Raw genomic sequence first — 24,463 nt, 5'->3', positions numbered from 1 at the left:
CAGGTGCGAGGTAGGGGAAGCGACAGCCGGTAAAATGCAGTCTAAACTTCCCATTCAGCGGCTGGTCACATCCTCCCTCCATGTGATATTTACATGCCTTGCTTGCTGTTAGACACAGATCGGAATAAAAAACACAGCAACTCAAGCTGGGGTGGCTTTAAAGGGGATAAGTGGCAAGTGTTAAAGGAAAGCTGGCTCCTCTTCTAAGGTTTGCTGTGCTCCCTGCAGCTGCCGGGTCTGCAGGTGCCCTTTGTGCCTCCTTCCCTTGCTGCTGCTGCCTGGTGTCTGCATGCCAGGCTGGGCTGGGCCTTGTTGTCCCAGTTGGCACGTGGCGTGCTTGGCTGGCTCGTGGCAGCTCCCCTGGAGCAGATGAGGCACGCGCCGTCCTCATTACAATGAGAATGGACAGAATGGAGGAGCCATGTGGTAGCAACAGTTTGCAAATCTCCCCTCCTTCTGTGCAAATCAGGAAACATTTCCAAACATTTGTACCCCAAATCGACCACATTAACACCCCTCGGAGCTGCTCTCCCCGGAGACATGCTCTGTGTTGTGGACATTTAGACTGAAACAAAACAAGCAAGTGGGACCTTCCCCCCCGACCCTCGGTGTATGTCAGCACTGAATAGATGTGTAACTTTCTAACTAAGGGGTTTAAAAGCCATTAGGGAATCCGGCTCACAAAGTGAATCTGTGCACATGGAACTTGGTGTGTGAACACTGAATAGATGGGAAACTTTCTAACTAAGGGTTTAAAAAAAGAGATCAGGAGAGCCAAACCACAAAATGAATCCATGCATAGGAGAAAGAGGGACTGTTACCAATAAAAACATTCAAGGTACATAACAAAAATCTAATCTTCAAAGGGAGGGGGTGCTCTATTAGATCATTATGACTAATTTGATTAACCACTGCTGAAAGAGGCTGCTTGGAATTAGTTTATTCCTTCAGATGTTGCAGAAATCTACAAATGTAAACCTACAAAAATGGTATTTACACAAGTTATTAGAAAAGTATACTCTGTGCACCTGTTTACATCATTTACCTGTATAACCTTAACAGCCAGTCTGCCTCACTGCTTACTCACTAATGGACCTGCCTCTAATTACCCGGGTGAAACAGAAATAAATTATTGCAGGAAATAAATGTTAAGTAGATTTCTAAATTTCAAAAAAATATATTTTTAAAATGTAACTGTTACATGGAAAGATTTTACAATTCTGACAGGAGATCGTTGTGTGCTACTTTTCCAATATTTAGAGAAAATGTTGTACTAGTTTAGATAGAAAGAAATTAAATTTAGGCAAGGAAATGTATGTATTAGTCTGATTCTGACTTTTTCCATGGATAACCCCCACTTTCTTTGGGAAGAGATTAAAAATACTAACGATGTGTTAATTTATGTACGGTCTGGTGCTTTGGGTTAGCACTTTTCATTTTGGAGAGCTGGGTTCAGAAGACCAGTACAGTGAAAATGAGTTTAGTCTAAAACTAGTCCCAGGCTGAGCACATCAGAAATAAACACACAATTTTTGTATAGTTTTTTTTCTCAGGAGATTCGGGGGACTGGCGGAGCATCAATGTTGCAAATCAGATATGTAATGCAATGCCATATTTTGCCTTCGGTTACACCTGTGCACCTTCTTTTGCAACAGCTGGGTCTGGCTCTCGTCAGAGTCTGGATACTGAATTAGATAGACCACTGATCTGGTATGGCAATTCCTATGTTCCTAGAGGGAACTTCAATAAAATCCATGAGGTTGCAGAGGGGTAACCAAGGGCAGAATGTGTCCCTGGGAGCATTTTCCAATCACATTCTGCTAGGGTTAACCACTCCCTTTCCCCCATGCAATCCCATTGAGCTCAATGATGTACGTATGGGCGGTACAACAGGGCAGAACGTGGTTCTAGGCGAGGACGTTTGCAAAGCACTTGCCACTAGGCAGGTTCCTGGATCAAGACAGTGGTTTTAGTCCTGCACTCTCATAAGCATTAAATCTGCTCAAACATGGTTAAAAATGTGGAAAGCCTACATCCCCGGCGTACAGAGCAGTTGGACCTTTGGATTCAGTTGTGCCTTTTTTAAAAAAAAAAAAAAATGTGTGGTACCATAGAGGATCAAAGTTTAAGCAGCACGTTGTTTATTTCTGTATGGAATACTGGTCAATATTGTTGACACAGTCAAAGTCTCACTGAGATTCAGGCAGCCCACGTGAGATATGACGTAATTAATCTAAAATTTGATAGTCCGGTATATACAATAAAGAAGATTATGGCAGCACAATACTAATTTTGGTGGCCCACATAATCTTCAGTGAGAGTTTGGGGGAATGAAGGTTAGTAAACAATGTCTAGTCTAATACTGTTCTTACTTTCCACCTTTTATGTCATTTTCCCACTTCTTTTTCATCTCTCTCTCTCTTTTCTTTCCCTCCTTTCCCTCTCTTGTCTGTCCCTCTCCTTTTCTTTTCCCCGAAGAATCTCCCAGGCTAGTCCAGTAGATAAAGAGGAGACAATGCTCAAGAAACTAACTTGGATAATCATACTATTCAATATACTTATACCAGTTTCTTTGAAAATTAGCAAAGGAAAAATGCAGCCTTGGAATTTGAATTGTCTCTCCATCTCATGCCAGAAGCAAATTCTGATGGGTCATGCGTGCTAGAAAGCAAAGACAAAACAAGCTCTTATCATGGCTACCCTAACCCTACCTGGTTATAACAGTACACGCTGATGATATCACAAATTCGTCAGGTTTTGTTTTTCAAAATAATAAAAGGCCTTGCCACATATTAATTATTGTTTTGTCAACTTTGGCTCAGAGGTTAAAAAATTTCACCTGAAACTCCGAGATAATTATAAAGTATATAGCCAAAAACAAATAATACTGACCGGGTAATTCAGAATAGTGGTACTGAGAAATATAATTTCTCACATCTAGGGCACTGGTGTGAATTCTGCTGAGTGATCACAATGAAGAGGCCAGTAGTAGCCAGTGCCCAATACTGACCAGAAGCTGTTTTTAAATGGTTATTCACTGACCTATGTGAAATGAGTTGCTGAACAGTCTACATTACATAACACACCGAATCAGTTGGCATCATTGTCAGAGTCAGCACTGTACTTCTGTACTACTGAAATGCCACTTAAACCCTCAACACAGGGCTTAACCTGGACTAAAAATGATGCACAGGCCTTATGCTTCCCTCAAAACAGAGGTGAATTTCACCGAGAGAGAGAGAGAGAGAGAGAGAGAGAGGGGATGGAAACTGAACACAAAGATCCTTGGGGATGAGAAGGGCAGCCTGGGTAAAATTATTATGCTTACTTGTTCTGTGCATAGAAAACTTGAGCAGTCTGGTACCTTTCACCAGTACTAGATTAATTAAAAGAACAACAATCATTGTTCGTTGGGTAAATGCAAGTTTGAACTTCATCTGATATAAAATGGCAGCTACTAAACTTTTAAAAGTATAACATTAGTGAACAGTGCTCTAAAACTGAATAGCTGAACATGCTGGATGCTGGAGCAGGACGTTAAAGACTGGTTACTCCGCTGAGCTTTAAAAATAATTAACGGTTGTACTTTGAAAGTTTTTTATATGGTGCCTGTCACAGAAGGATCTAAACGATAAATTTAATCCGATTGGCTCCACTGGGATTTAATAGTTTACAAAACATTATATCCTTACGAAAACATCTACCCATGTATTGTGTAAATAACAAGCCAATTATGAAAATTAGTAAAAATAATGACAGGTTTCAGAGTAGCAGCCGTGTTAGTCTGTATTCGCAAAGAGAAAAGGAGTACTTGTGGCACCTTAGAGACTAACAAATTTATTAGAGCATAAGCTCTAATTGATATATCAATCTCCCCTCTGTTTTTTCCACCAAATGCATCCGATGAAGTGAGCTGTAGCTCACGAAAGCTTATGCTCTAATAAATTTGTTAGTCTCTAAGGTGCCACAAGTCCTCCTTTTCTTTTAGTAAAAATAATGTCCATAATGTAAGTAGTTTCCTATATGCATTGTAGCTATTTAGCAAAGTAAACATATCTGGCATTTCAAAGGGCTTTTCCCTCACCATATTAAATGGCTCCAATTTCTTTACATAAAAACACAGTCTGCGAAAAATCATTCTTTTTACATTAAGGCCTCGAGCCTACAAACACTTACCCACCGCATAATTAACTTCAGTGGGACTTCTGCTTAAAACTAAGCACGAGTGTAAATCTTGGAGAGATAGGAACTTCGATTTTTTTTAAATAAATAAATACATTTGGAAGATAAAAAGAAATCCAAAATCCCTTCTTATCCATTTGCCTAGTCTCGAGCTTTTTAAGGGCTTGAGCAATAGATTGGAGAAAATGGGGGAGGAATAATCCACCTGAGATGAAAAATGGCATTCAACGACCAAGTTATAAACCTCTGAAATCAGAGTTTCTAAAAAGCGGAGACCAACCTATAAGGGTGCTACGAAAGATACTGTATAATGCACTCTAAAATGACCCAAGAATGCGTGTTAATAGGTATGCAGAAAACAAACAATTAGATAAAACTCTGCTTCTCACCTGCACTCTGTAAACTTTTAGACCCAGCTGCTCGATACTATTAATGCAGCTTTTTTATCTAAACTTTTTTGTCAACATGCAGCAGGTGGTCTATTATATTTCGTATTTATTATTTTATTACAACCTCGTTTATGGCTGCAATCACAATAATCCCTGGCGTTTAGGGAGGATTTTACATCTGTTTTGTACCAACAGGGTTCCTGAAAATATTTATTTTGTGGGGACACTGGGGAAATATGAGCAATTCCAGTTTCTGGCAGTTGGAGAGAAATAAGGGAAAGGTTTGAAATTAAAAATAGTGGCGCGCTAACTAGGTAAAGACAGACCAGTTACATTTCAGGGGACGGGAAAGTACACTCCCATCACAATATTTTGATCAATGCAGGGAAGCTGATGCCTAAAGCATTCAGATTCAACGTGAAATTCTATCTACAAAGGTGCACGTTGGGAGGATTTCAGGGAGCTTTGGCGGGGCTGTGAAAAGAAGAGATCAGCTTGTCTTGCTTTAACCTACATTAGCTCAGAAGAATAGACCGAGTCCATATGGTAGATGCTGCCTGTGGATCTTCAGCACCAAAGCGATGCCCTGTTCCTGTACGCCGTCCTGCTTGTGCCAGATGGTGCCTGGGCCAAGTGGCCATGCGTGGGGTGGCTCTGGTTAGCCTAATAAACCTCCAATACAAGTCAAAAATCAAAACACACACATACTAACATCTGCTAGAGCCTGCAGTACCCAGCTAGCCTTTCAATAGTGAATTAAAGAGCCCCACAGCCCTTCTGTTCCCCTAGGTTAGGCACTCATTACCATTTATCAAGCACTGATGTTATCTGGCCTCTCATTTTATTTAGTACCGAAGCTATTAGCATCAGATTTGATTTTGACAGTTGAAGCTGCTGCTGGCGAAGCGGAGCGCTGCTGGTCAGATCGCTGCAGAATTCCGCGTTCATCAGGCGCCGGCACATTCCTCCTTCCGAGTTGTTTACTAGGCAATTTCATCCGGAGAGACAAAGGCTCGCCTTCTTGCAGCCCCTCTTATGTGCCTATGTAAGATACCTGGCATATATCTCATCACAAATACGTCCTCCCTTTGCTTTGAGGTGCCTGATCAAACACCCTCCTGTAATCCTTGCACCGTACCATAGCCAGAGAGTCCTTAGAGGATTAGAGTGTACACAAGGGGTTAAGGACAAAAAAGGAGAAAGTCGGTCTATAGTTCACTCAAGCTGTAGGAGAAAGCAGCAGCTGGACCACGCTCGACTGGGGACGAGAAGAGAACAACAGTCTTAGATGCTACAGGTGCAGCGTAAAGCGGCTCCACTCCTGCAGCGCTAGTCCTTCTACTCGGGGATGTTTGTGCTGAATCATTCCGGCCTTAATTCGAGATTGGAGTTTCAGCGTGTCTTTATTTTCAGCAGCTGAATCGAAACGCAGCAGAAGTTTACGCCCGTTTTTGAGGCGAGCAATTTTTCAGCACCCACGTGGATGCCGGAATTACAAATGCAGTTCTGTCCGTTCAAGGCAACTCTCGGTTGCAGCTGGGCACGTCTACATTGACGATTTGCCCCCTCCTACACTGAAGATTTGTAATGTAGCAGCGATATTTCTTCACAGAAGTTCTATCCCCCCGCTCCGCGACGTTTGCTGTTCGGAGTCCCAAAGCTCTTCTAAAAACAAGTGACTTGATGGAAATCTAAGAATGAGGCTAAATGGGCATCTCAGTTTAGGTCGTATTCGCACATCTATTTATCGGTTTCCTCGCATCAAAATAAGCGAGGTTCCGAGCTTTTCAGAGAGAGTGGATTTAGGAGTTCGAGTTGTGTTGCAACATCTTTGTGTAACAGTGTATCACCGATTGACAGAACATTTTTCAAATGATTGGACCAACTGGTTGTTATACAGGTGATCTGCAGCAGAAAGGGTTATAGCCTTATGAGCTAGGCCGCGGTGTAAAGGTGGCAAGACCTCATTATCATACAGCTGAAGGTTTATCTTCCCCCAACCCCCTCCCTTTAACAAGCTGAAATAAAAAGCCACATGAAAGGCCTTCTCTGTGCTTGTCTTTAATGAGGGACACGCGACCCAACAATAAGCACACATTGCAATCAGGCGGCTTTACTGGCACACGCCAGCCTTCCAACTAGCAGAGTACACTCTTAGACCAAGAATAGGCACTAAAAATCCGTTTTACAAACTCTATAATGATGTGCTGGGTTTGTCCCCAACATAATCCAAGTCGATCTTACGTTTTCCCAGTTCCAGCTTGATTTAACTTTCCCTGAAGGTCTCCCTCACCTGAGTTTATCTAGTCAACATGGATGTGGCCGTGGGCAAACGGATTGCAGGCTTTTGAAGCAAAATGGCTTGCTTGGTTTTGTAACCGATTTGCCAGCATTGTGACCTGTTACAGGACCCTCCTTTAAACGGTTAGGCAGAAATTAAAGACATAACCAAATTGATCTTGAGAGAGCAAATGAGAATGTGGGTGGAGGTTTGTGGTGGTTTTTTTCTGCTCCCTCTCTTGATTGTCTTTCGTGAATTTCCTTAATTGTGATTAAAAATAACTAAGAGAGCGAATTCAGATGCCCAGAGAGCTTCAGCACGTGTACCTCAAGATTAACATGTGTGATCCAGGAGGACTGGGAACGCCAAAATTGCAGGAGTATATTGCGGTGACAAAACTCTACAGTGTTTCAATTTCTTATAAGCACGATTTTACTTTTACTTTCTACCAGCTATCACCACAAGTAGGGCAAGGCAGGTAACTTCGTCACTAAAGGGCTGTACTACTTTGCGCAATGTTTGTCTTTAGCGATCACTTGTCTCTGGAAGGAATTTGAAGCTGAATGGCGATAGCGTAAAATAAAAACCACATTTTTCATATTTTAGTCTTTAGCGTCTGCTACTTTTGAAAGCTTATCTCCTTGGAAAAGCGTCTGATTTTCGAGGGAACTCTCCCAGTGTGAGTGCTGTAAATATCTCAACAGATGCTTGGCTTGTTAATAATCAGCTCGACTCCTTGGTGGTCAGTACAGCAGCGGCAGCAGGGAATTAATTCTGGATATGAGGGCTCGCCACAACATTTGGTTCTTTTTCCAGAAAGGAAAGATGGAAAAGGGGGAGGGATCGCCCGTGAGTCTGACTGACAGTTTACATAATGAGCTTGCGAGGACAAGAGGCAACTATATAAAAGAGCTCGAAGGGAAGCAAGTTTTCCATTTACTGAGCGCTGTTAGCTCCGGTGAAGGAGGAGCGGTTCAACCCTAAACACTCCCCCTGTGTGTCTCTCACCAAATCCACTCGGCTTTGGAGTTTATAAAGGCGACTAAAGCAATCAGAGTTTGGTCGTTGGCTGCAGGATTAATTCCCAGAGGGGGATGGTTTAAACACCTGGATTATACCTTCCATTTTCTGCTGGTGCTTGGGGAATAATTGGAAGGACAGGGTGTTCTAGGTGAATTGCTGTGACGACTTTTTGTCTCAAGGAAGAAGCATTTTCTTGGTCCAATTGAGGAATACCGGAGGAAAATTAAACCCAATTCCCACTGTGAAGGCTTGAATAACAGGAGGATGGCAGCTTTGCGCATCTTTGGCTTGACGTTTCTGTTAATGATTTTGCAGCAGGTAATCACACATTGAAAAAAAGGGGTCCTAAATGTAATTGGGTGATGGAAGCCAGTTGTATGGCAAAACCTGGGGTAAGCGCTGATGTGGCTCTTTTGTATCTCTCCTCTTTGTGCAGAGGGTATCCGGCTCTGGCGTCTTCCAACTGGAGCTGCACGAGTTTGCGAATAGCCAGGGGTCCCTGGCTAGCGGAAAAGCCTGTTCGCCCCACTGTAGGACCTTTTTTCGCGTCTGTCTGAAGCATTTTCAGGCCGTGGTCTCTCCGGGTGCCTGTACTTTCGGCAGCATCGTCACTCCAGTCCTGGGAGTAAACTCCTTCAGCGTCAAAGAAACGGAGAGATTTGGAAGCCCCATTAAGTTACCCTTTAACTTCACCTGGCCGGTAAGATCCCACCTTAAACATGATTTCAATTGTATGGAGGGGAGATAAAAGGTTAAACAGAGTGCGCTGTTAATCTATAGTGAACACAAACTACTTTCGTCCTTAGATTTATTTCCATAACTTCCTTTTAAAGAAGAAAGAGATGGAATAATGCATCCAGTCTATAAGGCAGTTAGATGTTAGTATTACTTAAAGGAAGAGAGATGTAAATATTCGCAAGCTGGGAAAATTTGCATTCAACAAAACTAGTGGGGCGGGGAAGGGGTTGAGAGTACCCTTCTGACCATCAAAACAGAACTAAAATGCCCTTGTCAGTGAAAGACAAGAGAAACGTTTTCCCAAGAGATGAAAACAGCGCTAAGGAAGCTCCGTTTCATTGACTCGGACAAAGTAATGCTATCTGCAATTAGATTAATTAAAATGTATATCTCCGACCTAGCAGAGCTACGGTTTCCTTGTTTCACCCAATTGTTTCAGCTGCAAGGAAGACTCTGTGACAGACCAAAACCTTTTCTGATCGATCTAAGATCAATCAAGATCTCGCTTGTCTTGAATTCTGGATCTTCCACTCACTTATGTTTTGTTTTCATTCGCAGGGAACTTTCTCTCTGATCATTGAAGCCTGGCATGCTCCTGCAAATTACCTTCCAGAAGGTGAATATGACACTGCACTTAGCAATCACGAGGGGGCGACCGTTTCCTAAAATTCGGTGCTTGTCTGTAAACTAATCCGAAATAGTTAACCTGCCAACGTCACTAGAAAAGTTTTAAAGTAAACTAAATTGACCTTATTGAATTCCGATGTTTATACTATCATCTCGATGCTAGCTTTATCCTACAATCGGGAGCTATTCCCTAAATGATATCCATCAGGTTTGCTTTGATTTTGTCCCCTACCTAATCTCCAACACAATTGCGTTTCCTCCAGTTTATTTTTGGCGTGGGAAAGAAAGGAGCTCTTTGGTGAGAAAACCACAAGGCTGCCAAAAAGTCATGACTGCCTTTTCCTGTATTTTACACCTTTTTCAAATTCCGCCCTTTGGAAAAGGAATAATGGCTTTGGGATGTTTTTCTGACATAAAGGAAAAGGATATTTCAACAGCACAACTGTTCTCACTTTGAAAAGCTTTCTGCAAAGCCTCTTAGGTTCATGGTTAATAATCGTTGATACTGGAGACAATAGCTGAAGTGCTGTTCCTGAACTCCACACTGGTGTGCTTTGCATTAGCACATTGTGCCTTTTTTCCCCTATCGCATGCAAACAAATAGCAGAATGCACCGTGCTTCTTTGAAATTGTCCCTCCAGTTATTATCCCTTTATCTGACGTAGACAATAAGTAATGTTTATTTGTTGCTATGAGTAATGCACTGTTTCCGGGCCCGACCCTGGTCCTTATTTCATTTAAATGGGAAAATAGTAATGCTATCACTGGGACCAGGATCGGTGCCATTACATCGGGAAAGTAACGTGCATCGTTTAGTTTTTAGAAACTTTTAACATTTTGCTAGTTGCGTTGAGCAGTTTGTGGGTGGCCCTGGTTGGGGATCAGATGGCACTGTGGGATGTAGCACAGAGTCAGGGTAGATCACTGGGATGGCAATGAGATGCGTTGTGGGATGCAGTGCGGGGGGCTGAATCTGGCAGCAGCACTGAGCCCGAGCTGTGCGTGTGCCGCAGGCTCCCGCGCCCCGGCCGAGGAGTGGCTGATCAGTCAGGTGGCGATCCAGCGGCCGCTGGCCGTGGGCGAGAACTGGTCCCAGGACGTGCAGAGCAGCTCGCAGACCCAGCTGCGCTTCTCCTACCGGGTGATCTGCAGCGAGCACTACTACGGGGACAGCTGCTCCCGCCTCTGCAAGCGCCGCGACGACCCCTTCGGGCACTACGTGTGCGAGCCGGACGGCAGCCTGGCCTGCCTGCCGGGCTGGACCGGCGAGTACTGCACCGAGCGTAAGTGACACCGCCCGCCGCTAGCCCCCGGGCCCGGCCGCCGCCACCTGCCGCTCGGGGCAGGGGGATCCCGACACGCCCCTCCCCCCCTCGCCCCCACCTGAAGGGCGGGGCGGGGCGGGGCTGGGCGCGGGCAGCCGCTGCCGCCTAGCGCCCGTTGCCAGGCTGCCCATCGGTGGTGAAGCTGAAAGCGGCGCGTGCCAGCGCCTGGGGGCGGGGAAGGCGGTTAGCCACTGTCCTCGAGCCGCGAGCGCTGCAGGGAGTAAAAGGCGGGCGGGCGCGCGTGCCGCGCGCAGCAGAAGGCCAACGGCCGGCGAGCTCGGAGCCCGCGGCGCTGGCTTGTGGCGTGGCGGCCCACGCGGGAGCGGGAGCGAGCGCGTGCGCGTGCGCGTGCGCGGCCCGTGTCACCTTCCCCGAAGCCTGGGCTCGCCCCTGCAGCCTCCTCCTCTCCGGGGCCGGTGATTCACCGCCCAGGGCGGCCGTCGGCGCGCCCTCCCTCGTGCTGAGCGGCTTTGCCAACGCCGGCCCCGCACAGCCGGGAAACCCGCGGGGCGTCCGCAGGCGCCTCTTTCCAGCGGCCAGCCCGCCCCGCTCTCGGCCCTATAGGGAGTATTGACTGGGGAAGCCGGGTGATCCTCGCTAGCCCCCCAGTCCAGGGAGAGCCTAGTGAAGACAAGTGTAGCTCGCACACGTGCTAGCAGGGCTAGGAGCTAAAGAGGAGGGTTTCTCTCGCTGCGCCGCCTTGCCTTCACGAGGACGTCCCGTCCGCCCCGGCCATGCCTGAGCGCGAGCAGCTGGCGAGAACAAACCTTTTCCCCTAGCTGTAGCCAAGGCCTCGCAGGTCCCGTCCCCAACCCCCTTGACACAGTTAAATAGTAGAGCTACACCGAGCCCGGCCTCCCACTGACCCCCAGGCTCCCAGCACGGGAAAGAAAAAGGCATTGTGCCCACTGAGGCCTTGCCTACGTTGGCTTCCCTCCTCGCCCCCAAAGCTTTCAGCTTCTTGGTACTTCTGGTCAATTCCACCGGTGGCAGCAATGACTGACAGGATACCAGCGTTTTAAGCCCTGCCTCGTCTATACGCTGAGTTGACATGAGGGCAGCTTGCCTATGCTCATTCTTTCGCTATTGCTACCCCCAGCTGAGCGGCATCAGCGGTCGTGCAATAGTGCCACCCCCTCTTGTTTTTTTCCAAGCTTAGAGAAGCAGGAGGCTCTGTTTGTTGTGTAAATAGAAAAACTAAAGGACCCCCTCTGTTCATAGCAAATGCTGGGTTTCCCTGATTCACTTCTTCCTGCTCCAAAGATGTCTGTGATCGGAAGCTTTTAATTTAAAAGTTTTAAAGTGTGTTGTGGGTTTCAAGATATTGTTTTACTTTTTTAAAAAGTGTAAACTATACTGCCCGATGTATTTAAACCTTTGGGGTTTTTTGGTTTTTTTTTTTTTTTTTATAGCCATCTGTCTGGCTGGCTGTACTGAGCAAAATGGATATTGCAACAAGCCAGGAGAATGCATGTGAGTAGATGATGATCTCCACCTGAACTTGACAGCAACTTTAACCTTTTATTGTAATTAACGTTTTAATTTTTTTTTCTAGCTGTCGCCCTGGTTGGCAAGGCCGTTACTGTGATGAGTGCATTCCTCATATAGGCTGCCGCCACGGGACTTGTAAAACACAGTGGCAGTGTATATGTGACGAAGGCTGGGGTGGCCTCTTCTGTGACCAAGGTTAGTTTGTGTATTTCATGGTACTGAGCTAAGAAGTGTAAAGGGTTGTCTACAAACATTTAATTCGTGGCAAGCTAAGGAGTGAATCTACCTCCCTGGCCCCCCTGGCTGGTTCGCAGACTAACTTTTTCAAAGGATTAGAGCAGAGTGCCCTAACCAACTGTTAATGTGCTGCAGCAGGGTGCATATGGACAGTTACTCCACAGCAGGTTAGCAAGTGCAGGACAGATTCACACCCTACCTAGCCTTGAACTAATTGTTCTTGTATTTGAGCCTTAATCCAGAGCATCTGGAGTAAATCGCTTCCAGTGAAATGTCAATAGGCAACAATTGGTTGAACGTCTCTCTCGTACTTTATTAACAGTATACATGAAAACATAAATGAACTTTTTTTTGGTTAGTGTGGCCTTTTTCTTTAAAAACTGGTTGAAATGCTGAATATGCAGTCTTTTTGCTTGTTCAAACAAGAACTGTAAGTTCAGCTATTTATTAGTAGAAATAAAGCAGTTTACTAACTCCAACAGAAGTAAACAACACCATTTGTTGGTTGGCTTCCTTATTTCTACACATGAGGAAATAAACTCGTGATGAGTTTGAGGTGTATGAGAAAAATCATAGAGCAAGACTGAAAAGCAGAGGTTCTGTTTTAAGGGATACCACACCATTTTACTTGCTCACCCATTGAATCTCTGAACTTTAGCCAAGAGAGTGTGTCCTCAAGGCCATAGTTGTTTTGTTGAAAGTGAGATCATAAACTGCAGTCGTGAAACAATGCAAATAGCTGCAGAGATGGTTGTGATACAGTTAGGTTTCTTAAGTGTGATTAAGTAGGAAAAGCAGAATTTTTGTACACTTATCTATTAGCCACCTGCATCCTAATTACTTCATTATATTTATACCACTTACAAAAATTTCCTACTTGTGTTTTTAACCCCATCTCTCAATTAAAAAAAACCCAAACATGGTGTACATTTAGGCAATTTATACCAGTGTCACTCTCAACAACATACATATGGTAAATAAATAAACTCTCTTAGGTAGTTTTAAGTCTCTGAGCTTAAGGCCCTTTTTAGGCCCTTCTGCAATATGCCAAAGAGCATACCTATTTAAGGCAAGGCTTATTGTTAAGTTTGTCAAGGCATGTGTTGTCTTTCACAGGATGTATACTTTTCAACTTGAAAAGTGCACATCTAAATCGGTTTATACACACAGCGGGGAAGAGTATACTAAGGCACTTATACAGTTAAATTTTTCAGGTCTTCCACATTTCAGAGCTTAGATATACTGTGATGGGAGAAATAACAGAATTATTGGTGATTTGGAGAGTTAAGTAATCTGCATTCATTCTGCTGACAACAAAATGATAGACCTCTTAGCTGCAACTATTTTTTTGCTGTCTAAAACGTCTGTTTTCACTTTTTGTGCTGTCCTATTTTGACAAATGAGTGGGTTCTATTAGGTTGTCAAAATCTCTAACATTTGTCTTTGCAGATCTCAACTACTGCACCCACCACAAACCATGCAAAAATGGAGCCACTTGTCTGAACACTGGCCAAGGCAGTTACACATGTTCATGCAAACCTGGTTTCACTGGTGTTGACTGTGAACATGAAATCAGTGAGTGTGACAGCAACCCCTGTAGGAATGGTGGTAGTTGCACGGTAAGAGCTAATTTTAAATGGGAAGTCAGTCTGTGAAACAAGCACAAGTATACCTTTTAAAAAATGGCTTGGTAACAACACAATGGGAATCTGATAGTTGACAGGTCCATTACTAAAACTCTCAGATATCATACTGAACCCTTTCCTGGAAGTGTCAGGGGAGGAAGTTTACTATAGGAAGAGATGGAATACTAGTGGCACCTTAGAGACTAACAAATTTATTTGAGCATAAGCTTTCGTGAGCTACAGCTCACTTCATAGGATGCAAGGAAGAGATGTATTTCTTAGATTAAAACTTGTCAACTGAGCCTTAGGTTGCTGGGGAGGCCATTATGAAATCCATGCAAGATGCTGGCCCAATAAGAGAATAGATATCAAAAATAAACTTCCTCAAACCAAAATGCACACAGAAATGCACTAAAACCTTTCTAGCCATCAATAAAGGAGTAAACCTGCATTACACTAGAGGAGTACAATATCATACAATATGAAGCTGATTTATTAAAACTTCTGTACAACAAGCTTATGCATTTTGGAGTGTTCTGCTGTCTAGTGTTTAAATATATTTGCAGAACCATTCACTCGTTAATTTGAGAAAGAACAATAGATCATAGATATCAAATGTGCTCTGTATATTCTGCCTGAAGCCAGTGCATTAAGCCCCTCTGTTCACCCCCAAAGGCTCACAAGGATCACACTCAGAAATAGCAGAGGGTTTCATTTTGGTTTACAGGTGGGTTTCTTCACAGAGTAGCAAAATCAGTCCTCACCAGAAATGAGCTGCCATGCAGAAGATGAATGGGCAGCTTGCAACTGTGTTATGAAGTTCACACAGTGCAGGCCTAAGAGGGCCTAGGGGATCCGATTAAATAAACAGTGGTAAAGTTATAAGTGTCTTTGTTTAGCTGGCCATTTGGATCCCTGCAGTTGCACCTGTTCTGCTTGACTAATTCAGTGACTACCCCTACTCTGAACGTGGCTGTGGATAAAAATAAATTATTTAAAAAAAAAAATCTTTTGTATAACTGCATGTTTATAAAAATGCATGTTGTGTTTATATAAATGCTTTTTGGGGAAAAAACCTATCTAAGGATTATTTTAATTAAGATACATTATAGTTCAAAGATGTCTCATCATGGAATAGGGATTATTAATTCTATAGTATGAGACAATATGTTCATGTAATGTTTAAGAAAAGTATTGTAAATTAGTCCCAATAGTTCATGGATTAGGGACCCAATCTTATGGGGTTCCAGGGGCTTCTGTATAGATTATTTAGGTTAATCTGTCTACCCACCCACTTGGACTTAGTGCTCAGTCTAGAAGATACCATCAGAGATGCTTAGTTTTGCAGTTCTCAATCTGTGGATTTGTGTCTCCAGAGATAACATAGCTTGTTAACAGCAAAAATGTTTTTAAATAAATATATATAGAGGTGAGAAATAACAGACCTCAACCCTATTGTCCCTTTGCAAATTTGTGTACACCGAGTCAATCCCTTACCTCTCTCTAAAAGTGCAAAGTTTCAGAAAGTTCAATGAATAGAAGATTGTTGGGGGCAGAATAGATCTGGACAAAAAGAAGTCTGGAGATAAATGTGAGAAGGGAGGGACAAGCAGTAGATACAAAAGCAAAACTGTCTGAGCAGCATATTCCATAAATCTTGAAGTCTGAGTGTAGCCCTCATTGATTTGAGTTCTACCATACTATTTTCTCACTAGAAGGGAAAACCTATAATGGCAGCAGGCCATAAAAGAGACCCAGTTTGGGAATAAGAACCATTCAAGAAATATATGTTTGATGATGATTTAAAGAAAGTCACACCAGTGAAGTGGTGGAAGTCACTTAAGCACTTGGATTCAGAGACTGTTGAAGTGATGATCTCACTTTTAACAGCAGTAGCTTCTTCTGCCAGTGTAGAAAGAATATTTTCTTCCTTTGAACTAATTCATTCCAAATTGAGAAATCGTCTGGGACCTGAAAAAGCAGGAAAGCTTGTTTTTTCTTTTCCAGATTATGAACAAATAGGAAAATGAAGGTGAAGATGACTGAGTTAGCTGCAGAAGCCAGTATTTTAAGTTTATCATGTTGACCTGGCTGACATAGTAGATTTAATCTATTTAAAAATATATATATATATTTCATTTAACTATTTTAGTTAAAAAAATTTTTTAACAAAAACAAACCTGATTTTAAAAAAACTTGAATGTTTAACTAAATTCAAAAATTCATATGTTTGTTTTGTTAAAATATTATATGTTTGCTGTTGAAGAAAAAATCCAGAATACATAACGTTGTTTAGTTAAATAAAACAATTTAAATGTCTGGTGATGTTCTCCTCCTAATACAACATGGCAAGAAAATCCTCCAAATATTAAGGATTAACCTGTTGAATTGGAGATAGTTTACCTCCCAAAGACTTCATAAATATCTGCTTCAATTACCTTTTGGTAAATAAAATAACCAAACAATCGTTCATTTTCTGATATAGCTGTAAAACTAAACTAAAAAGTTTTCAAAATAAATCACTTTAAAAATGTATAGTGTGTACCTTCTAAAAATGAAATCTACATCTATCTCCGAGTTGTAAAGAATATGTATTAAGGTTATAACAACCAACAACAATGCACTTTTATGTAGAAATCCACGATTTAAATCAAGCCTTCCTGATTAGTGATTTAAATCAAATTGATTTAAATCAATTCCACCCTGTTGTCTAGTGACTTAATCCCTCTGAGTCCTATCTGCATTTTTTTCCTATAAAATGCTTCACTGGCTGCAGAGAACAATACATTCCCATCAGGTAGAAGAGGAGGGATGGAAGAAAGTTTGCTGTTGATCAACAGAGGATATGTGAGAGTAACTGCCTTTGAATAGAGTCAAATAGCAAAAGTCCAATGTTAAATTTTTAATTTTGCAGGATATGGAGAATGGTTACCATTGCCTATGCCCTCCTGGATACTATGGTGCTCACTGTGAGCACAGTGCTTTGACTTGTGTTGACTCACCTTGTTTTAATGGTGGCACATGCTTGGAAAAGGACCAAGGGGCCAGCTATACTTGCCGTTGCCCTCTCGGCTTTACAGGATCTAACTGTGAAAAGAAAGTGGACAAATGCACAAGCAACCCTTGTGCAAATGGTAAGTCTTCCCATCAGGAGATCCTGTCTGTCTTTGGATCCTTCACACTTTCAGTGCTAAAGCGATGGAAATCTTTTAATTTGATCTCTAATCCTTCCTCTGTGCTATCAGTCTACCCTTTCCATTATATATTCACTTCCTACCCTGGCCTCTCAGAAGGAACTGACATTGTTATGTTGTACGTAAATTACCAGTGCATTAGATATTGCAGGAGATTTATCAAGGGAAGGAGGAAAGGGGAGAAGTATGCAGACTAAATTAAACTACCTATATATTAAAGGGACAAGGTGAGTGAGGTAATATCTTGTATTGGACTAACTTCTTTTGGTGAGAGAGATTTAGTCACCCACCTTTTCTCTCTATTATCCTGGGACCAATGTGGCTACAACAACATTGCATACGTTATATTAAAGGGACATGACTATAAATCACAGTAGCTTGATTAGGCACCTTGTAGAGCTTTAAAAAAAAATGCATGTTGTGTTTTATGTAAAACTCTTTCCCACCTGTTGCAGTAATATGAATTGCTTACAGAGGAAGTGACTTAGTGTTCAGGATTAAGTCCATTGCTGACTAAACTTTTTATTGTATTTTTTTTCCAGGTGGTCATTGCTTTGATTTGGGTCAACTCCGTGTGTGTCGCTGCCGCACTGGCTTCTCTGGTCAGAAGTGTGAGATAAACATCAATGAGTGTGCCAGGAATCCATGTTCCAATGGGGGCTCATGTCATGACCTGATCAATGACTATACCTGCACCTGCTTGCCGGGCTACACTGGTAGGAACTGTGACATTAAAACCAGAGATGAATGTGCCTCTGGGCCATGCCAGAATGGGGCCACGTGCTACGGTGGACTTTATAATGCTAACTTTCTTTGCAACTGTCCTTATGGCTTCATGGGCAGCCGTTGTGAGTTCCCAGTTTATACAGTGCCCGTTCCATATCCTCCTAAACCGGTTCCCTGGATAGCTATATCCATGGGTGTGGGACTGGTGGCTTTGCTTGTATTATTCTGCATGATAGCTATGGTTATCAGACAGATGCGGAGGCACCCAGAGCAGGACTTGGAGACAATGAACAATCTGTCTGATTTCCAGAAGGACAACCTTATTCCAGCTTCCCAGCTCAAAAACACTAATAAAAATAAAGACTTAGAGGTGGACTGTGGGCTGGAAAAATCAAACTACAAACCTAAGAACCATATACTGGACTATAACCTGGTAAAGGATCTGACCAGCAGAGGGACACAGGAAGATAAATATTATAAAAGTGAAAAGTGTTTAGGAGAGAAGCCTCCCCTCCGATTATACAGGTAAGAGGGTAGTTTTCCCTGGCTGTTGTTAAGCTGCATCTGTCCAAGGTGCATGAGAGAAAAGGCAGTTTTTTTCATTCAGGGAGCAGAAGTGGGGGGAAAAAATAGATTGGAGCATGGGTTTCACTGTACATGGGAATCTTTAACTATGCCTGTCGATTAAACTGTTTCTGCCCGGGATGTGGCCAGCATGGGTAATGGAATGGATTGCAGTCAGTCCACTCGTGAAAATAAGTAGTTTCTTTCCTTCCCAACTAAATGGTGAGAAGATAAGAACAGATCTATATTGAGATTAAAAATATATAAATATAATATATTATATTAATTCATCTTAATAAAGCAAAGATTAGGCCAACTCTCCCAAGAACATCCTGTTTTGTGGGAGTGGGGAGGTTGGAATAAGAATAGCAGTATTCTAGCTAAAGGGAAAAAAAGATGGGTTTCCATTGGTTCAGTCTTTTGATATATGTGCAAATCTCTCACTTGTGATTTCACATGTGATTTAAATGCTGCATTGTAATGCTGACATTGCAGGAAATGAAAAGGGACAGGAGATGGAGCTGAGTAGTAAATTATTAGGGCACGGTGGAAGTGTAGCAGGACAGTACTGAATTGTCTTTTCAATTGTAACCTCCTACTCACTGTAGAGAACACTTGATTCAGGGTATTACCTCATCTTTTTACCCATCTTGCCCTTCCCATTTATCCTCTACTTTCCTATTTCTCCTATGGATATTTCTAGAAGACTTTTATAAGGGATTTTATTATCTTCAGAGTCCTTAGATTTTTACTTTGTCTCTGTGTCTCCCTTAGTGAAAAGCCAGAATGTAGAATATCAGCAATATGCTCTCCGAGAGATTCTATGTACCAGTCTGTCTTTGTGATAACAGAGGAGCGGAACGAGTGCGTCATAGCCACAGAGGTAAGTGCAAAGTTCCCTAAGATCCTGTCTAGGCAGTCACTGATTCAGAGCGACAGGGCAAGTCATCCTTCAGAACTGAAGTCTGAGAGGGTGGCAGTTGTATTCCAGGGATTTCAAACACCCTCTGTTTTTCATCTATACTATGATCAAAGGCTATGATTGGTGGTCCATCAGTGGTACATGGAACTCTTTCTGGTGGCCCACAGGAGCACCAGAACAAACAGAAAATCCAGAGGGGAGATATGGGAGGTAGACGCCTAACTTATTTCTTTCAGAGGTGCTGAGCTCAGAAGTGAAGTCAATTGGAGCTGAGGGTGTCCAGCACTACTGAAAATCAGATCATAAAAGTTTAATGAGTGGAGGTAGTGGGGCAGTGGTAAATAAGATTTTCTTATATACATGGTCCACAAAATGAAAGTGATAAATCCTAGGACATAGATATAAAGCTAGGAGAGTCCCTCCAACAGCAAGAGGACACAAGAATAATCCATGGGTGGTATCTGTTCTATGGGAACACAAATATAGTCATGGAGTTTGGTCAATAGATGCAAAATAGCTGAATAAGCACCAGGAAGAGTACTGTGAGGCCTGGTCTACAGTACCGCTTAAGTCAATATAAGTCATGTCACTCGGGTGTGGAAAAAGCACCCCCCTGAGCGACGTAGCTTACATCAACCTAATGCACTGTCTACACGGCACTGTGTCAACAGGAAGACACTCTCCCATCGACTTTACTTACTTCCACCGCTTGAGGAGGGGAGTACAGCCATCAACTTATTGCATCTTCACAAGACCTGCTAAATTGATGCTACTGCATTAATCACAGTAGTGCTGGTTTTGCGTGCCAGTGCAGACAAGTCAGGGAAGGGCACTTAAATCCCTTGCCACACAGGATCCCATTACTTGTGTAGATTTTGATGTGTTATCTGAGAGGCCAGGGAACAATATAGAAACGGATCTTTAGAGGAAGAGTTCAGCATGGGGTAGTGTTGAGAATTTAAACAAAAGCTGTTAAGGAACTGAATATTTATTGAGGAACTAACAACATTTGGAAAAAGGCCCAATGAGAAGTTAAAGGCAATTTAATGCCAACTGGTGGCTTTCTTATCTGAAGAAATACCTTGAACTGAGTTTGCTCTATTTCTACTTTTCTGCCTATGTGCCGGGTTTAGTACTGTAGTTTGAGGGCCCAGAGGAGGAGAAATCTGCTGTGGCATTAACACTCAGTACAACAGAATTCTAGCTCCTCTAACATTCCTACTTGAAAGGCAAGCTGAAAAATAGTGGGAATGCAAATAAATCAGATAAAATAGAAAGCTTATGGCTAATGGAAGGAATTTTCAAAGGGACATATGGCAGTTCAGTGCCTAATTCCTACTAACAATCAGTGGGAATTAGGCCCTACTTGCTATATGTGCCTTTGAAAATCTCCCCTAATGTTTTCAAACCTGGCTGCCTAAAGTTAAGCTCTTAAATCTGTATTTGGCATTTAAATAAAAGTGGTCTGGTTTTCAAGGGTGTGCTTGATGATTCTTAGCACTTTCAAAAGTCGGACAAATTTGGGTTTGGAATCCTGACTTTAGGCACCTGGATTTGAAAATTTTGACCTAAATTATCTTGCATTCAAACTAGATAATTCACCTGTAGAAAGTGAGGCTACTTGAAATAGGGCAGAGCTGCTAGCTAGTGATTCTCTGACCTGCGGGACAGCCTCACCCCCTGGGTACTGATTATTAAGATGCAGAAACCTCTGGCTTAAATTAGTTTGATTTGGATGTACTTGGTTTATTGATTTGCTTGTTTTATTTTAAATCTACAATATTCTACACATGGTGCCTTCTTCTCAATCCTTTTTAAAATTATTTTATTTCCTGACAGGTATAAGACTGAAGGGTCAGTTTGTATGCACCTCAGATTTGGTGATGCCAGGAGACGGACATTTCTGTTGCATTGTTTACAATTCAGAACTGGATTGAACTTTTTTTTTAATTATATGCAACTTGCTGCTCTCAGGAGGAGGATGGAACTGGGTGAACTGGACAGACTGTGAATTTACCGAAAGATGCAATACACCTTTTTGGTTTTTAGTGTCCTTGTTTCACATTTGATACAAGGAATTTAATTGGCTATAGAAGAGGGAGGGGGCAGAGGAGAGAAGAATGAAAAATGTTATTTTGACTAGCTTTCTAAATATTGAGGCCAGTTCCTCATGGACAGACCTGTGGCTTTCCAAACTCTAACTCTGAGAGATTCCAGTTGGAGCAGAAGGCACTTGACTATCACTTTTATATGTGCAGATGTTGCCGTGGAAAACACGCATGAAGAAAAAGATACATTGCTATACAGATATTGGATACAGAATAAATAAGATCAATTTTTTTCTTAGGTTTAAAAGTGCCTAAAGCATGTCAAATCTAGGGAGCCCAAACAGAGACTTGACTGCTTTCTTTTGCAGTACCTGACCAGTATTGGGCAGGGGTGGTTGGCACTTCCTGCTGCTCATTTATTTACATCTTCTTGTCTCTAGCTGCATTTATTTCAGGCAATTTAACGGGTATGGGAAAGGGGGATACTGAATTTATGTTTCTCTCACTTGGTGTTGCTTTGGAGAACTTTGGACTTGAGCAGTAATTTGGGACACAGCTCCATCTCTGAAATGATAGAGGACTCTTCAACTTTAAACTGCTGAGAAGGAGTTGGTGTAATGAATGAATATTGCCTCTTTCCCATTGGTATGCGGAGAGACATAATACCAGCCCTAACTGAAAGCCTTACAAATGTGTTTCAACTCAATCAGCTACTGGACCCTACACATGCTGAGCTGTCTCAGCTCTTTTCATGCCCTTTGCACTACCAATGATTGTGAATAGAAGTGAATTTTTTTCTTCTGACAACTTTTTTTTTTTTTTTTGCAAGGACTTGGGATTTTGTGTTTTGATTCTGAATCAGGTGCCACTTTCAACTGCAAATAGTCTCAAAGTCCTAGCTGTTACTTTTCAAAGGAGCGGGGAGGGGTTTATATCCCTATCCTTTACTTCCCTGTTGTAGAAACCACCCCTTCTCTCCCTACACACACAGTCCTTTCACCCCTGTTCTATATACCCAACAGAGAAGCAGCGTCTGAGGCCCTCTTTAAGGACAGACTCATAATAGAATTTGAAGGCTCTAAGCTGGTCCTCTTTGTTTCACTCCCACTCACAGCAACAGGGAAATGGGGAAGCTACTCCTTGAATGCAGAAGTGCAGTTCTGAATTGGTAGGTTTAGTGCACATAGACTCATATATATATATACAGCAATAATATTTGACAGCCAAGTGGAAAGTGCTGTGACATACTGTAGTGATGAGAAAACTGTGAGGTGGGGCGGAATGAGGAAACAAGATCTCATACAAGGCAACCTGGGACTATGCTATCTACTATTGTTCCTGACCTTGTAAATCTTAGTATTGGACTGCTGCCTTGAACTGTGCTGGCAAGGTCCTGTCCTAATGTCCACTACTGACCTTCTGCTCTGACCACAGAGATCATTTTGAAGATGACCTTCAGAAATCAATAATATGGATTTTAGTTTGTCTGTTTGTAGTTTATTTTGAAGTCTAGTATTTCAGTAATTTAAAAAAATCAGAAGCACTGAACTTTCTACGTTTTATAACATTATTTTGTATATAATGTATATTTATAATCAAACCAGAAATGTAAATATGTTTATTACTTCTCATGTAATGTTTTTAATGTGATAAAGTTTGAATTTTATTTTTTTTTTCAAACAATGAAAATACCTTCCTGCTACTATGAAGTGTATGTGGTTTGTCTTTTTACCACTCAGGTTTCGTGATCCTATGATATACAGGGTAACTCCTTGTCCCAGAAGCAAGTTTGACTGTCAGCTCTCCACATCCGCCCCAAATTTACATCTTACGCAGACTTGCTATTATCCCATTTGGACTATTAACTGACATCAGAGAGGTTGTACTATAGTATGGAACTGAACTGACAGAAAAGTTGCTATTGTGCATTTACTCTAAGCGTTTACATCCCCATACAAACTTCTTACAGATTTTATGTGCTTATAAAGTGGCAAAATTAATTCCTTGGTAAGATCTGCATTTATGGGGTAAGAATTAATGAGGATAGATCAATCTCACATTTCTTTCAAAAACTCCTTGAGTAAAAACCAAATCTTGTCCTCTGCAGTTTATTCTTGCATAGCATCCACAAGTTTGGACGTGAAGAATTTAATCCTGCTAGTTCAATTGGGAGTAGGTTTGTCCCTCCCCTGCAGAGTTTTCATGCCCCCTTCTCCCAACAACATCAAACATCTCCTGCAACCTCTATTGGGGGCCTCTGCTTCCATGTGGTATACTTCCCAGATCCTTCTGCTCCAAAAGCATTGCTATCCTCTTAAGGTATCCTAATACTCCAAGGCCCTCTCAGAGGAAGCTTCAGCAAGCAGTGGAGTGAACTCCTGTAAGATAATGCTGACATGATTAGAGGTCTTTGAACATACATTATATAAAATTTACATGCAGGCAACAATCTCTTACTGTAGCATATAAGTTTGGCAGTAGTGCATCTGTACTGGGTGCATAAACAAAAATTGTAACAGCAAGGACAGGAAAAAATTGTTCCTCAGTTATAAGTGCCAAAAAGCATGTTAAATTTTATTCCAAATGACTGTTTAAAATATATGTATGTTTTTAAACTACAACACATAGTATCACAGAATTTTTACCATTATTAAACCACTGCAAGTAACGCTTGCTAAAACAAATACAGAAAGACCCTTAATGTATAGCAATGCTATTATTGAGCAGTTTGATTGAACTGCTCTTCAGTTCTTTGCTTAGAAAAAGTAGCTTTTAATCAATTTCCTTGGCTACCACTTAAAAACATTCAAGATGGAAAACAGAAATAAAAAGCTCTCTCCTATCCCCAAACAAATATTCACCTTGTAGAGCAAATTATGAAAAACAAGACATTGACAAAAAACTGAGCAGATGCTCTCGGCTTGCAGCCCTTCATTGGCAATGTGAAATAAACCCAACAGATGCCTCTCTTAATTGAACACACGGATTACATATACACTCTGTCCTGTTTAAAACAAAACACACACAAAATCAAACAGGAAAATAGCCAGAGAGCTCTTCCTACAGCACTAGGCAAGCAGCAATGCAAAGA

The 24,463-nt window shown here is 42.1% G+C and overlaps 1 protein-coding gene across 1 annotated transcript; it reads left to right on the top strand.

Annotated features, from left to right (window-relative positions):
* Positions 1-7,148: 7,148 nt before the first annotated feature.
* Positions 7,149-22,896, top strand: DLL4 (delta like canonical Notch ligand 4). The gene is made up of 11 exons (XM_038407541.2): positions 7,149-8,193; positions 8,312-8,575; positions 9,172-9,229; positions 10,254-10,523; positions 11,978-12,038; positions 12,121-12,251; positions 13,743-13,912; positions 16,833-17,052; positions 17,655-18,363; positions 19,177-19,285; positions 21,164-22,896. The coding sequence occupies exons 1-11, from the start codon at positions 8,140-8,142 to the stop codon at positions 21,167-21,169; spliced, it is 2,052 nt and encodes a 683-aa protein (XP_038263469.1). The 5' UTR covers positions 7,149-8,139; the 3' UTR covers positions 21,170-22,896.
* The last annotated feature ends 1,567 nt before the right edge of the window (positions 22,897-24,463 follow it).

The sequence above is a fragment of the Dermochelys coriacea genome, chromosome 6 (genome assembly GCF_009764565.3).
Source record: "Dermochelys coriacea isolate rDerCor1 chromosome 6, rDerCor1.pri.v4, whole genome shotgun sequence".
Classification (NCBI taxonomy): domain Eukaryota; kingdom Metazoa; phylum Chordata; order Testudines; family Dermochelyidae; genus Dermochelys; species Dermochelys coriacea.
Note: the sequence above shows the minus strand (reverse complement) of the source record. Positions and strands in the feature narration are given on the sequence as shown.